The 12,141-nt window shown below is 41.5% G+C and overlaps 1 protein-coding gene across 1 annotated transcript; it reads left to right on the forward strand.

Annotated features, from left to right (window-relative positions):
- Positions 1 to 369: 369 nt before the first annotated feature.
- On the forward strand, positions 370 to 11,621 carry rc3h1b (ring finger and CCCH-type domains 1b). The gene is made up of 19 exons (XM_070918294.1): positions 370 to 609; positions 2,096 to 2,216; positions 3,900 to 4,139; positions 4,281 to 4,456; positions 4,751 to 4,951; positions 5,114 to 5,246; positions 5,969 to 6,087; positions 6,575 to 6,687; positions 6,816 to 7,061; positions 7,449 to 7,660; positions 7,776 to 8,185; positions 8,302 to 8,460; positions 8,635 to 8,790; positions 9,194 to 9,416; positions 10,007 to 10,097; positions 10,240 to 10,336; positions 10,682 to 10,894; positions 11,274 to 11,359; positions 11,458 to 11,621. Exons 1-19 carry the CDS (start codon positions 379 to 381, stop codon positions 11,612 to 11,614), a joined length of 3,384 nt encoding a protein of 1,127 aa, XP_070774395.1. The 5' UTR covers positions 370 to 378; the 3' UTR covers positions 11,615 to 11,621.
- The last annotated feature ends 520 nt before the right edge of the window (positions 11,622 to 12,141 follow it).

A 12,141-nucleotide genomic window follows, 5' to 3' on the forward strand; every position in this document is an offset into this window, starting at 1 on the left:
TGTCGTCCCACTGCCTTTAACGCATTTCTCAACCAAAGATGCACTCGTACACAACACAGCCATATGTTTAAACTGCACTTCGATATTGTTAAAATATAAAATAAAAATAGTTATTAGACAACATTTTGACTTGTATGCTAAATTGTTCATATTAGTGAATGTTTGCACAATTTTAATTCTCTTTGTCTTTCTCTTTTACAGTATTCATCACGCGATGTGATCCAAAATCCACAATGTGTGAGAACATTTAAGAACGATTGAGTTCGGAAGAAAATTTCTTGATTCCAGTGGAATCTTCCATATATATATATATTTGATTTTTTTTCTGTGTTAAAGCTTACATACATTTACACACACTCGTCCCATCAACATATAACCATGCCAGTGCAAGCACCACAATGGACAGAGTTCCTGCTGTGCCCAATCTGCACACAGACATTTGAGGAGACCGTTCGTCGGCCCATCAGCTTGGGCTGTGGACATACTGTCTGCAAGATGTGCCTGAACAAGTTGCACCGTAAGGCCTGTCCCTTTGACCAGACAGCCATCAGCACAGACATCGAGCAGCTACCTGTCAACACAGCCCTGTTGCAGCTGGTGGGAGGCCAGGTAAGATGCATGTCTGTGTGTGTGTTTTTACACTTGTTAGGCAGTGACAACATTTATGCATTTATTGCTTGTGGATGTGTCATGGGTGTAGTGGAACATTTGAAGATACTATTCCTATCTTCACAGTATGATGTTTTCTGTAATTGCTGTTTATGGACTTTATTAGAGCGTTACGCACGGGCTATTACGTGATACACAGAGTGTGGAGATTCCTTTTATGAGTCACACTGAAGTCATTGAGCAATGCCGTTAATTCTGTTGGTTTACTGAGGGCTGGCACAATTAGAAAGCTATATTTCTCTGGGGCGGTGTTTGACCAATAGGGTGAGGCACCGCTAATGGTGTTTTGGCTTTGTTGGCCAAGTTTCCAGATATTTATTGTGTAATAATGGATAACGTCAGTGTATCGACTATGAGCCTGTCATGTGTCTGATATAGTCATGTCTGTGATGCCTTGTCTCTTAGCTGAGTGCCTTGCATTTATGTGCTCAGACAGGTTAGCAGAAGACAATGTCCAATTAAATAGATATGCCCTGATAGACACAGAAGTTGTTATGATAGTTCTGTACCATTGTTGTTCATGGAAATATCATTTATCATATGAATGCCCCAGAGCTGCAGGTCATTTTGGTCACCATTTAAAAAAAGGTCTAAAGTGAAGATGGTAGAGTTGTTTTAATAGTTTCATTTGATACCTGATGGTTATTTAAATCAGCCATTGCAAAGCTTGTAAAGTGTGCCTGCTACACAATGTGATACAGCACAAACATAATGACAAATGCTTCTCTCTAGTGTCTTGGCTCTATTTTAAATAGTGTTTATTAGTGTTGTCAACTGGGATAGGTGCAGTTCAACAAGCCATGACATGTGTAGAGAATGGTGCGTAAGCCTTTATTACAATGCAATGGTTCTCAAAATGTCATATCATTTTCTTGTCGTATTTCCTTTCTCTTACCGTAACGTAAGTAAGGTTCAGGGAAAACTAAGTGATTAGTGGAGAATACTTAAGTAGTCATCACAGAAACATCAAATTATACTCTAATAGGACAATAAGGGAGTTCTAAAAAATAACTTCTTAGGACACAGGGCAGCTGCATGACATGTTTCATTATACTTGACAGATCAGTATAAATGACGATTGCCTTTACTCTAAATTTATGATTTTGTTTCAGTAGTATTATGTGCTCCTGAGTGTTTGTAGATGTTTTCAGCTTAAACATGTTATATACATTTTACAATACCATTTAACTTTGTCACTTTTCTGCCAAAATATACCTGCACATACCCTCAAACCTCCACGCACACAGAGTTATTTTGATGTTAATTGGCACACTCATTTGCATTTGGCTGTTTTAGTCAATCCATTAAACAATGAATGGTGTTCCACTACACACACTACATCATTGTTCAGATATAATTTTACTAAAAGGCTTCAGCTATTGTAATGGGTTGTCCTAATTCTTTCCCCCTCTGTGTTCTGCTGCAGGTTCCTAAGGCTCAGCCAGTTGCCTTGATTACAAGTCCAGAGGACTCGCAACATTATGAGGAGGCCAGGCAGTGTGTGGAGGAGCTGGCCCTCTACCTCAAACCTCTCAGCAACACCAGAGGTACTTCACACACACTCAAACACATGCTTGTTACTTTGATAGTATGTTCTATGATGCATTGACACTCTTGTAGCCTTAAGATGAAACTCTGGAGGTTGTTTTCAACATGGGAAGTCCAGTGAACAATATTCTTGGCATTCACATGGTTTAAGATGTGAGAATACCGCTGCTAGGTGACTGCTAATGGACATGGCTTTGTTCCCTTTTCAAAAATATTGTATGAGTTTTTTAGGGACCAACTAGTTTAAAAAAAGATAAGCACATGATACAATTCATGAACCAGGAGCCATTTGAAAATTTCCACTTTGTGAATATGACATCACATGGTCGTTAAATGTATTCTTCTAGTAAACACGGTTAAACACAATAATGAAGGCATAATAAATTACACATTGCAGATATGTCAGATAATTAAACATTTTGACTTTGTCATCAGTTCAAAGTATAATAAACATTAGTATTTGTATAATATTATACTATGCTGTAATAAAAAAAATAGAATGTGTGACTTAAGTTGCTCGTTTGATTTGGAGTCTTGCCAGTTATCTGTTAAACACAAAAGTCATTAAAACTAGAAAAGCAGAACTACTTTTTCTGTTAATATAGTACAGAGACATATCATGCCTAGTTCTCGTTGATGGCTCTTTAGAAGTGATTATAGTTATATTGTGAAACCTCTTTGGACAGTAAATCATTAACAAAAAGAATATCAAAACAATCGGTGTCAAACACAATTTAAGGAAACGTATTCAATGAGTGTGATATTACTGCAGTTTTAACGAAGTATATCAGTAATTGCTTTTGTGCAGACCATTGACATTATTTAAAACTGAAATTACAATTTCAAAGAAAGAGAGTTTAAACTGCCTTCTATATGTGGTGTGATCAATGCCGCCATAACTGCTTGTCAAAACCACAATATTCAAGGGTCGTAATTGTTTCCTTTATATTGATTCATAATTCACCTGAAGTAAATAACAGGACAAATCAAATCAAAAATGTTAAAGATCCACATTAGTGTCTTTAAATCCAGTTTGTTCAATTGCAGAATTACATTAAAATTACAGTAAATATACTGTGAACATTAGGGGTGCAAATTCTACGCAATTTCCTTAGTCAATCATTGGCCATGTTAATGGTTAATAATTAAATATGATTGATTGGTTGATAGAAATGGTGAGTGATTGATTAACCATCAAAAGCTTGTAGCGTATTTCTCATTGAAACAAAAGAAGAACACAGCATAACTCGAGTAAATAGTGTATCTAAACACAAGGAAATAGTTTTCTCCCACTCTGCCTGTCGTAATTCAACAACGACAATTAGCACAGTAATTCTCACGAACCTACAGGCTTGCAGGCTGTTTAAAACAAAGCCTGACTCATTCTTGTATCAACAAAAAGGATTGTAGCCTACAGATAACAAATATCTTCTGACAACAGTCCCAAGTCTTTTTTAAAATATAGGCATATCTATGTACTCAGTAGTGAGTTTATTTGCGTTTTTTTTTTCAAAACAATTCCATGTTAATAAAAAAAATGAACAGATCAGATTTACAAGAGATGTGATTGCAAGGGAAGAATTGTAAAAGGGGAAGTAGCCACGGTAAACTGTTATTTTGAGGCTGTATTTTGTGGTGCTTTTGAATTGTATTGAGTTATACTGACGGTAATCTCTCCCCAGGTGTGGGTCTGAGCAGCACGGCCCAGAGCATGCTGAGTCGACCCATGCAGAGGAAACTGGTAACTCTGGTCCACTGCCAGCTGGTGGAGGAGGAGGGCCGCATTAGAGCCATGAGAGCTGCCCGCTCTCTGGGTGAGCGAACTGTCACCGAACTCATCTTGCAGCACCAGAATCCGCAGCAGCTCTCCTCCAATCTGTGGGCCGCTGTCCGTGCACGAGGATGTCAGTTTCTAGGCCCAGGTAGGTTGTTTTCCATCACCTGCAATGTGAGACAAGCACATTACACTTTAGAAGAAGCAATCCGTATGTCCCCTATAAATGTTGGCTTTTGGCAATCAACTGTTACTCATTGTTTTTATGTTTGTGTTTTTCCTCTCCCAGCCATGCAGGAGGAAGCTCTAAAGTTGGTCCTTCTTGCTCTAGAGGACGGCTCTGCTCTGTCCAGGAAAGTGCTGGTCCTCTTTGTAGTCCAGAGGCTTGAGCCACGCTTCCCGCAGGCCTCTAAGACTAGCATAGGCCATGTGGTGCAGCTCCTCTACAGGGCCTCCTGCTTTAAGGTATGTCACTAACTGAGAACCAGAAGAAAATTTTATTGAAGTTTGTGACAAATAGTTTACGTCATGTGGTGCTCCTCCAAACAGGGCCCATTACTTCAGTATTAGAGCGATTAATTATTGCTTATCTAACACTGTTATGTGTTTAGTGTAGTTCCCCTAGTGGAGATTTTATATTACCTGTCAGTCATCAAGAAGTTGTGAAACCCATTAAAGCTCTCTGCAGAAGAAGCCAAACAGGAAAAAACTAACAAAAATATTCGACTTGTCTCTCCGACTTCCTCTTTAACTACCTAGGTGACCAAACGTGATGAAGACTCATCCCTGATGCAGCTGAAAGAGGAGTTTCGTACTTACGAGGCTCTGCGGCGCGAGCATGACTCTCAGATAGTGCAGATTGCCATGGAGGGTGGGCTGCGCATCGCACCTGACCAATGGTCTTCTCTGTTATATGGAGATCAATCTCACAAGTCACATATGCAGTCTATCATAGATAAGGTAAGTGACAGAAGTTAATATTTGTTTTTGTCTGTATGTGTGTGTTTTCACATCATGGTACATATTGGCATATTTCTTAGATGATATATATGTCAAAGCATAAAAAATCCTATCTGCCATAAACCCATCAAAGCATTTAGTCTCTTTTTTTCCCCCGCATAGCTGCAGACCCCGGCGTCTTTTGCTCAGAGTGTCCAGGAGCTGACAATTGCGCTGCAGAGGACTGGAGACCCAGCCAACCTCAACAGGCTGCGGCCCCACCTGGAACTACTCGCCAACATTGATCCGAGTCCTGGTAAGAAACAAGCCAACTTCAAGAATCTTGCTTTTGTAGTTATGTAACAAGTCAGTCAGTTACATGCAGTGTCACAAGTTGGAATCGAAACAATGACCTTTGCAGCTTCTCAACACTCTCACTCACATTTTTCCCACCATTCCATTATATCTTGTCTAATAGGTGGGCTTTAAATAAGCAGCTGTTGCATTACAGTTTAACTGACCCTCCAAAATAGTTTACCATGTCTTATATTTATTTGAGGGGCCCGCCCCAAAAATATTCTATATATCTATTTGTATTTGTCTTCCAAAAGCCTGCATGTAAATGTAGTTTTTAAGTGCATGTTAATAAAAAGATCTGCAAAAATAGGGCATTTCTTAATCACAAGTAAGCTTGTGACTCTAGCATGTTGTAATTTGTAATGTTTAATGTTAATGTTTAATTGAAAGGCCTTGGTTTAAGCCTTCATGACAGCAAAAATCCAATCAGCCAGGGGGCTTTTGAGCAAGGCACATTATTCATTCCAGTAGTGATTCTCACTGTTTAGTAACTGACCTCCCTGCCCTCTAATTTCCCGGTGGAGGAGGTTGTTTGTTGTTTATGCTGGTACTTTGTGCTGTCAATTGTGGTTCTCTGAGGTACATCCCACACATACCTCACCTCTGAGACAAATAAGTACCGTCAATTAAAAATAGTTAGATAAATGTCGTTTTTTCTCACGTCTCCATTTGTTTCCCCAGATGCCCCCCCTCCCACATGGGAGCAGCTCGAGAAAGGGTTGGTAGCAGTGAAAACAGTGGTGCATGGCCTGGTGGACTTCATCCAGAACCACAGCAAGAAAGGAGCTGACCCTCAACAGGTCAGTCTATTCATTGGACCACAAAAAGAGCTGGGCCCCATTATAACCCTTGTATGTTGCTTAATTAATCCAGGCTACACCCACGGGAGATCATAGTCCACGGGAGATCATAGTCCAACCACCACCGTCATTATAACATCAAATGAGGGACTATCTTTTGGAAGAATGTTATTCATCACGCCCACTGAGTTCCAGGCACTTATAGAAATACACATTGAAGGCTTGTGATGGCCTTACACCTTACTGACATGCTGAATTTAGTTTCTTTTTGTTTGTAACACATCTGTATATCAACTCTGAGGTATTTGATAAAAAAAGATATTGTGACAGTTTATTTTGTCAGTACCACCCAGCCCTAAGTGTAATATTGAATATCACCACTATTGAGTGTTCAGCTCTGTTTGTTGTTGTGCAACATCCTTCAATAGGGTTTAACCATAACAACAACAAAAATTAAATTTCAATAATACTTGGTGTCTCTCTTTAGCCTCCTCAGCACAGCAAGTACAAGACATATATGTGTCGTGACATGAAGCAGAAGGGGGGCTGTCCTCGTGGAGCCAGCTGCACCTTTGCTCACTCTCAGGAAGAACTGGAGAAGTGAGTCAACATGTATATCAATATATATCAACATGTAGCGTTGTTTGCATTTTTAAAATTGGATACTGCACTTGAAATGAAAGCACGCCAGCGTTTCTTATACATCTTGGACTGCGTTTTATGTTCAGGTATCGTAAGATGAATAAGCGCCTGGCAGCTCGCCTCCCTGGCTCAGGAGGGCTCATGCCAGATGACGGCCTTCCTCTTGATGTAGCAGTGACCCGGAAGTCTTCACCCCTCACCAATGGCAGTGGTGCACCGTCTTTGCCCCAGCTCATTGCCCGTAGCACCGACACAGTCCCATATGAACTGCTGCGTAAACCCATGAAGATGGATGGAGGGAGTCCCAATGCCCCAGGATCGCCACCTGATGCGTGAGTATAGCATTCATCTGTACATTCAATTCATTGGCAGCCACAGAACAGCCAATCACATGCCATGATTTTCCTTCTGATGGACACCAGCTGATTTTCAGTTTCTTTTCTCTAGTTTAATGCTATGCATGCTATTGCTAACAGAGCCGGGTTGATAATATTTGAATAATACAAGAAAAATGTCTGCATGTTGATGATTATTCCACTAGTAACATCTGAAATACTTAACTTCTGTGTAAACAGAACACCAGGTATGGTCTTTAGTTGAAGTGGAAGCCTACAGACTCTTGGCACTCTATGGCACATAGTTGTTATTAATTGACATACTTGTTTTGGGCTCATTGACTATCGGTTATGTTTTCTTTAATCTGACATTTATTCCTGTAGTCTGGACCCTATTCCCAAACCCGGTATGGCTCTGCCACCTCATGCTATGGCCCACCCAAGGATGCCAGTGGACCACCTCTCTGGAGTGAAGCACATGCCTGTGGTAGCCAGAGGTTCACCAGTGTACCCTCAGCCACAGCTCCCTGAGATGTGCTATGACACTCGCCCGCCGCCCTCTGCTTCTCAGTATGAGCCCCCACAGTACCCCACAGGTAAGGGTCAAGTAAATTGAATAATGCATATTGCACTTCTGTGTGCTATCTTCTTTACTTTGTACTTACAAATGATTTGGGAATGTGATGTTAATAATAGCCATTTATTTCTCAGGGTACCCATACCAACAGCCACCACAGTATGTTACTCGGGATTACATGCGTAACCCTCCTCCACCCAGTGAGTCAGGACCCCCTTACCAGGATCCCTACCCTGGCTACGGCCCTCCAGAGCGCCCCTATCAGGCCCCTCACTCTGGGCCACCCTTCTCCTACCCTCACCCACCACACCATGACCGAGGTCGCCACGGGACCTACACTGGCCCACCACCTCCCCCTCAGCCTTACCCATCTCAGAGGGATGGCCTGGTCAGAATGAGTCCTGCACCTCTGGATGTTCCCCCACCATCAGCACAACAGGCTAACTCACTATACCACCAGGAGCCCAGTGCCAGGGATAGATACCCTCCAGATGGCTACTATCCACCAGGTGCCCAGCCTCCACCCATGAGGGGTTATGTCAGGGTGAGTCTGTTTGGATTGTTTTTAATTTCAGCTGTTTGCCTTTAACTCTTGTTACAAACTTATAAAATAAATACTAGTCCAGCAGCAATAATTCTTCTTTCTTCTTCATGTCTCAGGGGCCGTCATATAGTGGTTCACAGCCCAGCCTGGACTATCTGCACCGACGTCGGCAGGAGCTTTTATCCCAGCTGGAGGAAAGGAAGGTCATCTCCCCTCCACCATTCGCTGCCTCCCCGACTCTCTCTCATCCTTTCCCCAGCGACTACCCTCCAGAGGTTAGCACTATGTGAATTTCGTACATCTCTGAGACTCGTACTCAGGCATTAAAGTCTAAGATTTGATACATTTAATTTCAAGATTCATGGACTGTACGTGACATTGTGATGCAGTAGTTAAAAAGAGGCATTGGTTGAGTGATAGCGCTCTCTCTGTATATTCTGTGCCTGCAGTATGGCGAGGAGAGCTCCAAAACCATGATGAAATGCAGAGAGCCTGACTATGCCGGGCAGTACTCTCCCTGGTCTTGTGAAACCATTGGCTCCTACATTGGCACAAAGGACGCCAAACCCAAAGACGTAATGGTTCCTGGTACCATGGAGATGATGGTGAGTACAGATGGATAACTGTTGGTAACAATGTCAGTATTTTCCCATTAGGAGTGAGAAAGTGATGCTTGAACGATTCAGTGTTGATACACAAAACTTGAAGGGAAGTATAACAATGTAACAAGCTTAATGACTGAACAGTTGAGGTGATGTTAATCAGTGCAAGTTATTCTGGTATTTGATCTTGTTTGTTTGACCAAGTAATTAACCAGCCATGACAAGTAGCGTTTTGTTCTGTCAAACACATCTTTACTCTCTTTAGACTACAGACAAAAACAATGTTTGTTTAACCACAGTGTGTATATAAGTGACAAGTGAAGAAAGGAACATGTTGCCCCCTCAGCCATATTTCCATATCATAACCTCTCCTTTCTATTCCCTTCTCTCTCCCTCTGTCTGTCAGAATGTGGAGGCAAAGGGTCTGAGGGAACCATCGCTGGAGGCTCCTCGGAGGGGAGCAGAAGTCAAGGACGATGACCCTATTATCCCGTTTGGCCCCCAGCCCACTGTATCACGCTTCGGTGCCATCTCCCGCACCCCAAAGATGGGCTACCAGACCACCGGCCCTGTGCAGGCTATGGTCTCCACTCCTCAGAATCCAAACTCTAAACATATGGCCATGCCAGGTGAGAAACCATGTGCACAACAATCTATTAATGACTGATAAACACTGTTATATACCAGTGTGCATTAGCATCTTATTTTTGCTTTAAGTGGAAATTGGTAACCATGAATAATTTCTGAAATGCAGTAGATTCAGAGGTATTTGTCTTGTTGCATTCCCAAACAGTTATGTTTTTCTGTCTAAGGTATATTTGGCTAATATTTCAAATTTGTTGCCCAGGTAGAGCAGGATACTATTAGGGATGGGCAACCATTTATTTTATTGTATAAGAGCTCTCAAGTGTTCATATCGAGTTTGATCTTCTCCTCTTCTCACGTCAAAATGCATGTCAGGTTTGATCTATCACAGCCTGAGATCTTAAATACTTGAGACTAAAACATACAAAATATTTGTATATTTCATACAATATTTGGTAATAATCGCAGCCTATTGATACTGATATAATACTACTAATTTTGTCCACACTGACCATTCCTAACTCTTAAATTGAATATTTGCAACATGGTCATTTCAAATGATTGTGGTGTTTAATCATTACAGTTCGTCATGAAAACATTTCTGACCGCTATTTTACCACCTCGCCTACAGCAGAATACACATATGGAAGCCATGTAGGATGGGGTGGAGCTTCATACCCCTCCCACCAGACTGCCTCAGCCTCTCAGGGACACTTCAGTGAGCGGTGAGGACTACATTTTGTTTTTTCTTTTTAATATTCATATGATAGTAATACTGATCACGCTTGTAGGAATATATCAGAAATGCATGTATGAAAGTGAAAGTTTGTGGTTGTGTAAATGTCTCGCTGTGTTTCACCCTCACAGCCTACCTATAGCAGCCCCAGACAGAGAACAGTTAAAGATTGAGCTGCAGCAGGTCAACCAGCAAATTACCCAACAGACCCAGATGCGAAGCATGGAGGTGTGTATGCTTTCTAACTAACAAGAGGACCTACGAAGGTCTGGAAAGTACAGAAATTAATTTGATAAATTCAAAGATTTTATATATCTATATATTATATATATTAAAATAAGTCTAGAATTATTTTTAAATTCCAGAGGAGATGACATCATATTTTATGTATTTATATCCCTGCTATCATGTGGTGATTGATATGGTGCGGAGTCACTATCAAAATCTAGTTAAAACTGAAACATCTAGTCTCAAAAACCAGGCTTTCCATGTTGTGCTGTATTTCTTCTAATTATTACCAGAAATGTCCAAATTGCACACTCATCCTTTTCACTTCCTGTCTCACTATTACAGGCTGCCAGTAACTCCTTACTGCTGCAGAGGGAGACCAGTACATTGGCAGGCCAGCCTGTGCAGCCCAGCCAGGGCCAGGCAGCGGCAGCCCAGCAACAGCCCAAGTGGCCAGCAGGGGGAGCAAGTACCACAGCCGTCTCCAGTGAACAGCTAAGCCTTGAGCTCCACCAAGTGGAGCGAGAGATCGGCAAAAGGACCCGTGAGATGGCTTTGGTGAGGGGGGAGTGGGGGCGCTGTTGAGCAACAATAAGGGATGTAATAGACTAAGCATGTAAGGAGGGAATTATTGATTAAAAAAAAAATCTCTGGACAATTTACATGATAATTACGTGTATTTTAACAATTCCTTCAGCTTCTCCTTGTGGAAGCTGTGTTATACCACCGTATAGCTATATATTATAGCACTTTCTAACACCAGGATGAGTGCATGTTTGCATGCAACAATAACAGTTGTAGTGATCTGGGCCATGGTTCACGTCATGACTGATGAGGGTTTAGTTGGATCAGATAAGCACAACATTTCTTCAAAAACAGAAGATGTAGCTGGGGGTCTTTCCAGCAACTAAGCGTCTTTTGTCCATCTCCAAACCAGGAAAACCAAGTAGCCCATGAGGTTCAGCAGTACAAGATGAAACCTGCAGAGAATGGACAACCAGAGCACAAGACTCAGCTGGAAGGGTGGGCATACATATACTTGAACATGAATATGTCATTATTAACCTCTTCTCAGTATTCCTTGTTCTCACTTGGGTCTTTTTCCTCTGTCCTTCATTCAGCGAGGTGTCAAACGGCTCCAGCAGTCTGCAAGAAAGTGCAGTGGGCGGGTCCATGCTGTCACTGACCAATAAGACGTCTGCGTTGAGCTTGTGCTCTGATCCAGGTGCCACTGGTTCAGAGATGCAGAAGAATGGCGTTGTCCATTCCTGCTCTTAGGCAGTACACACACACACACAGACACACACACACACACATACACACACACACATACACACACACACACATACATACATGCACACACTCAGTTGAAAAGCATGCACAGGCACACATACACCCATTCTATTTAGAAGATGAGCAGTATCTGCCGTGATATGAATTTTCTTTCTTTTTGTTCTGTGAATGAGCTTTTTTTAATGACTTTCCTTGCCTGGAAACCAGAGCATATGATAACATTTCTCGTGTGTGTTAATTTTCTTCTTCTTTTTTTTGTACCAGGATTATAGAACAACAAGGCTCACAATAGATATATCAGGAAGAGAAAATGGTGGTGATGGTGACAGTGGTATCATAATTTCATTCAAAAAGGACAGGCCTATTCGATCCGTAATAAATACAAAAACATAGTCAAGTATTTGATTGATCTGTATAAGATTTTTGGTTTTGTTGTACCAGCTTATATGTAGATGAACGGTTAGATACAGAGGAGCAGATTAACAAGCACTATCACATCACATGCACTCTGA

The sequence above is a fragment of the Enoplosus armatus genome, chromosome 14, assembly GCF_043641665.1.
Source record: "Enoplosus armatus isolate fEnoArm2 chromosome 14, fEnoArm2.hap1, whole genome shotgun sequence".
NCBI classification, from domain to species: domain Eukaryota; kingdom Metazoa; phylum Chordata; class Actinopteri; order Centrarchiformes; family Enoplosidae; genus Enoplosus; species Enoplosus armatus.

Excerpts from the sequence above, each read along its gene's own strand:
- rc3h1b (XM_070918294.1), top strand. The coding sequence starts at position 379 with ATGCCAGTGCAAGCACCACAATGGACAGAGTTCCTGCTGTGCCCAATC. Across the intron at positions 7,661-7,775 it reads GCCCCCACAGTACCCCACAG|GGTACCCATACCAACAGCCA; the intron begins GTAAGGGTCAAG and ends TTTATTTCTCAG. Across the intron at positions 10,895-11,273 it reads GGACCCGTGAGATGGCTTTG|GAAAACCAAGTAGCCCATGA; the intron begins GTGAGGGGGGAG and ends TCTCCAAACCAG.